Raw genomic sequence first — 5194 nt, 5'->3', positions numbered from 1 at the left:
AAACCGAACACATGAATATATATAAAAATATAATACATCACACCGGAACTGCATTAACTTAGATTGAATTGACAAGTAGTGCAGAACTACAATATTGGGCATGTAATACTACGATGCCCATGTACAGTATAACAAATGGCCTCCCCCCCAAAAAATAGTGACATACTTTGTAGTACTTTTTCATTGCACCAATATAGGACCAATACAGCTACCAGTACCCTACATAAAAAAAACCAGTAACTTATGGTACAGTATACAATAGACTGTAGAGACACACAAAGTATTATGATAAGAATCACTTAAATAAGCTTAATACGAAAGTACAGAAACAATACGGTTAAAATCCTTCTTAAAAACACCTGCTAATAAAAAGCAATATCAAATCCTAGCATCAGTGTTCGAATATTAAGCCATTTGAAAAGCACTCTTATATCTCTTGTTCTCTTACAAATCTGTAATGTGTGATAGTCTGGATACAAAAATGCTTTCGTTGAGTAAGTGCTAAGGAATGACAATATTAATTGTCCCGAAAAGTTATATCTTGAATATATTTAAAGATCTGAAAATTGGAATTTTTTGAAACACAAATGCTTCAGAACAGTAAACTATCACGAATATATTGATTTTCACTGTAGGTGGTACAAGATATGGTCCTTTGCACTTGAACAACTGTCCTCCTTTCTCTTTCATAGAGATGTATGTAAGTGTTAAGGTACACAAAGGAATTAATTTCGAGAACTATTTTACAGGATATCCATTATTCATTATTCATGATCAATGTTATTGGAATGGATGCAATGAATGGAGTGCATGAATGATAAACCCATTTTGCTGCATAACAAAGTAAATGGGTTACATTTGATACAATGTCTGTCAATTTATGGATTGATAGTTCAAAGACCAAAAAAAAGGAAGTTTTAAAAATATTAACAATTTTTTTCATGATTTAAAACAATTAAAAATTACGGTGAAATAACTTTTGCTGATAAAAAAAAGCTTTCTTACTTTACACTTTGTTTTTGTAAATAAAACAACTATGATAAACCTTTTTAAGTCGATGTGCAAAATTAGGATTCAGTTAATGGTGTCTTCCATAAATAATTAGATTGCCTGATTAGCAAAATGTGAATTAGACAAAAATAATATTTTAAGTTTTTTTTTGTTGTTGTTGTTGCTAAGAATATTAGTGGTGATCAACTTTGGAAGATCTGTTTATCTAATTTTTTATTATTTTGTGCCAAATGTCTTTTTAGCAATAAAACCCTATCTGTAATCAACATACATACTTTACATAAGTACGTACTATATTACAATAAGCATGTAAATATCTGCATCATGATATTTTTGTAAACATAATTATATGTTTATACATTTTGTAAACATATTTTAAAATGCAGTTGCTGTATTGGGTTGCATGTTTTAAAACAAGTAACTTGTTATGAAAGTATGTATTCATTTGACTGATTTTATACATTGAGAACTCTAAACTGTAGAAATAAAGAGATCTAAATGTAATATCTAGAAATACAGCGATCTCTCAATGTAATGTTTTGAAATACAGAGATCTCAATGCAATATTTAGTAAGTGCAGTGACTTTTGATCGACACTACAGCTAGAGTGAGGTCTTTGCAAGGATCTAAAAGTTTGCCTATCTCACAAAACACGCACCACTAAACATCAAGGCAATAAGCATGGCTTGTTTAATGGGTTTTCGTTCTTAGACGTTTAATAAGCTCAACCTACGTACCTTTAAAGTTTGGTCTGATTCTTGCATCATACCCTGATGTCCTTCCCATCAATTTGTCCAAAAAATCTGAAGGAGACATGCTCTGTGGGGGGGATTTCCCAGACCTGGTATCATGTTCTTTACAGAAAGCGGTCCTAAACAAATTGACATCTGCCATTAGCTATTTAGATGTAATCAGTTTTCATTGAACAAGTGTAACAATGCCCAATAATTTTGTTTTGTGTATGTGTCAAATATTATTCACTGGTTCAATTTAATAATGACAAACACAGCCAAAACGTTTTCTTCTGCAAAGCCTTACATGAACAATTTGCATAATGCCATGAAACGTCCAATCCTCCAAGCTCAGGTTTTGTACAGAGACATTCAATAGTTAGAAAACTTCCAAACACAACAACCATGTTTTGGAAACCCTGCTTTCAAATCGGGCGTTTGTAGCGATTTCCAAGCAGTTGTTTTCTTACAAGATCTTGTACACTTGTTTGACCTACATTTTCTTTCATAAAAGAAAATCAATAGTCTATGCACATTAAACCCAGCGCCTAAATGACCTACCATGTATTGCATTTCAATTGTTTGCAGGCTGCTATGGTCCTGAAGCAATTAGGATAAATCCCCAATGTCACAAAAATATCCCTGACTTTAGATGGGAAGTTCTGAAGTCAGGCAAGGTGGGACAATATTGTTCTAGGCATGAGCTCACATGGCCCTTTATTTGTTGCCTTTTTTGTGCAAAATTCGGGACACATTCGCACAATTTCAAGACAATCTGGCAAAAATGTCTCATTCTTTAAGCAATGAGAACTGCCATGACATTTTTTTTGCAAAAACAAGACATTAAGGAGAAAAATGAAACAAAAATGTGCAAGGCAAATGACACAACTCTCATTTTATATTCACCGTGTACAGTAACAGGACAGTAACATTTTATCCAGTTTTGCCTTATTTCCTTGAGAATAGTCTAGAAGACCAATACATCTACAGTGTAACTATAAGATGGCATGCGTTTCCCAAGCCATGCAAAAGGTAACCTCGTCCATCATCCCTCCCAATCAAACTGAATTCACATTCAGTATAAGCTGGGAACGACTTGTAGAGGATAGGATGCGTACTGTACTGTATATAGGAAGAGTACTAGTTTTATCACCCGTTTACCCAGTCATCCTCCTAGGGCCTCCTTTTAGTCTCTAAATATATATATAAATAAATAAATAAATATAGACATTAGGGACATTATAACATTCCTGATGTAAGATGTTTACACATGCTTTGGCATGTGATTTATTAAGCCATAAATATAAATATTCCAGAGTATTTCGGTCACAGCTGCATTATATCTATTATCAGATGATCTTTATAGAAATTAAATAAGCATAGTAATATGGGGGACACGAATGCTCAGCCAAAAATGGCATATTTTATAATCAAAGAGTTACCAGGACCATCCAGGTTCATAACATCGAGTGCACAACATGCAGCTACAATATATACGGTATACATCAGAATAATTTCCTTTTCTGCTTAAAGTACATTTGGCTATTTTATGAAAAGCCAGGCATTGGTTTGTCCTCTTTTTTTAATCAGTCCTGTTTGAGGGATTTTTTTCTTTACAGCTTCGTATTATTTGTATATTGAGTTGTGAATGTGAAGGAGGTGGCAGTGAGAATGTATATTCTTACTCCATCGGTGCTTCTCTTGAATAAAAACAGATCCATTGCTCATTCCTATGGATACACAAACATCATGGCAATTCACTTATATTATCAACTTCCAACGAAGAGGACCAAATCCCAAGGCAGAGAGATAGAGGATGATGTACCTGATTTGGTTTTGCATATTATAAAACGCACCTTTTAGATTATTATTAGAATGGTTAGAATGATTATTATTATCACGAGTATGTATACTATTGTAGTAGAATAATGTCTCCTATATAATCAAAATGAAGTTAGAGACGATAATGTATTTATATATACTAACAATCTCACAATTTACATGCATGTTATCTGTACAATAGAAGGTATATAACATTTATAAATATAAGCACTAAATAATCCCTTCTCCTACCTGAAGTTATTGGTCTCAAGGAATATTGCAAGCAAGGCTGTCAAAATGTTGACCAGATGCAGGTTCATTCCTCCTGTTTTTCTGTGATGATTGTAAAATAATTCCAGAAATAATTCCAAAAACAAAGCCAATGGTGGTGGGGAAAAAAAATATGCAACTCCTATAGCTTAGATCCCAGGAGCGCCGTGTATCTGTTTTCCTTGAAAATCAAAACAAGAAAAATCTGCATCGTTGGTGACCATGGGGGGAAAAACAAAACGAGATGGTTCTTGGAAGCATTGTCAGGTCAAACCAAGGCTCATTATTCGCCAGCAGTAGAAAGACAAAGCGTGCGATGATCAGCTCGCCCACCACTGCCCTTCTGTATCATCACAAAGGAACGCTACTGCACCCCCCGAACATACATACATAGCTCCCAGCTCCGGGACACCCGCATATGTCAAGGTCCTACTTTTACAAGACTGTTTTGCCTGACACGGAGGTCGCAACAATTACATCGGCAATACTGAAGGGAAGCATCCGATGTGGGCAGTGGTATCCATAGACTCAAATCATGTGAGAGAATGGGAGGGGGGGACCAGTCCCCCCCAACTTGTATGCAGCCTAAGATGTTCCCCCAGGTATGTGGAATGAAGCCAAATGACCCCTGCAGTTCAGAGTGGTATTTAAAGCTGCTGTTCACTTCTCCCCGGGGTTGGCTGTGCTCTGTGCAGGCAGCAGCTATGTACTGTGTAGATCTGCCGGTGCTGCTGCTGCTGCTGCTGACACGAAGGCTGATGAAGAAGTGGAGGAGGGGGTGTGGGGTACTGAACGGAATCCTTATCATTACAACTATGGATGAGCTGTGGTGTGGGGGAGAGGCAGCAGACTGCATTCCTCCCTACCATGCAGTTCCACGTTTCCTTCTTCATTTACATATGTTATTGTGATTGTGTATGTGTGATTGTGTATTTGTGATTATTGGTGTGTGCACACGTCTGTGTTAGTATCCCACTTAGTCCCGCTGTATGTGCAAACATCACTCAAAAGTTGGGAGGACATAAGCATTGCTTACACATTATGCTAATGATACTGTAGTTGCACAGTCACAAGGTTTTGAGGAGTGTACAAAATGACTGCTTTGTCCTGAGAGCAAACCATTTGTTGTTGCTGTATTTTCATTAAATAAACTACTTTTAAAGCATTAATAAGAAAAAAGAATAAAACGTTTTTTTTATTGTTTTTATATTTCTTGGTACAAATAATATACTGTATGATGCCAAAAATGAAATTATTGTTTGCCAGGAGTATAAAGAGCAGCTATTCTAAAGGGAGCCAAAAAGCTAATGTAATACACATATCTCTGGCCTTTTGTTTCTTTCTAATTTTCATTACAAATA

At 35.6% G+C, this 5194-nt stretch overlaps 1 protein-coding gene across 3 annotated transcripts in view; it reads right to left on the bottom strand.

The window, feature by feature from the left end:
- The window catches only part of GLRA2 (glycine receptor alpha 2), a 211697-nt gene extending 206991 nt beyond the window's left edge, over nt 1-4706 (bottom strand). The window contains exons 1-2 of one of the 3 annotated variants that reach the window (XM_075594091.1): nt 3816-4706; nt 1749-1882 (exon numbers count right to left, since the gene is read on the bottom strand). In XM_075594091.1, coding sequence (XP_075450206.1) covers nt 1749-1882; nt 3816-3883 — 202 coding nt within the window. In that variant the 5' untranslated portion in view covers nt 3884-4706. The remainder of the gene's footprint in view (nt 1-1748; nt 1883-3815) is intronic. The other 2 variants (XM_075594090.1, XM_075594092.1) reach the window with 2 other exon arrangements.
- Nucleotides 4707-5194: the final 488 nt, after the last annotated feature.

Source organism: Ascaphus truei, chromosome 3 (genome assembly GCF_040206685.1).
Source record: "Ascaphus truei isolate aAscTru1 chromosome 3, aAscTru1.hap1, whole genome shotgun sequence".
NCBI lineage: Eukaryota > Metazoa > Chordata > Amphibia > Anura > Ascaphidae > Ascaphus > Ascaphus truei.
Note: the sequence above shows the minus strand (reverse complement) of the source record. Positions and strands in the feature narration are given on the sequence as shown.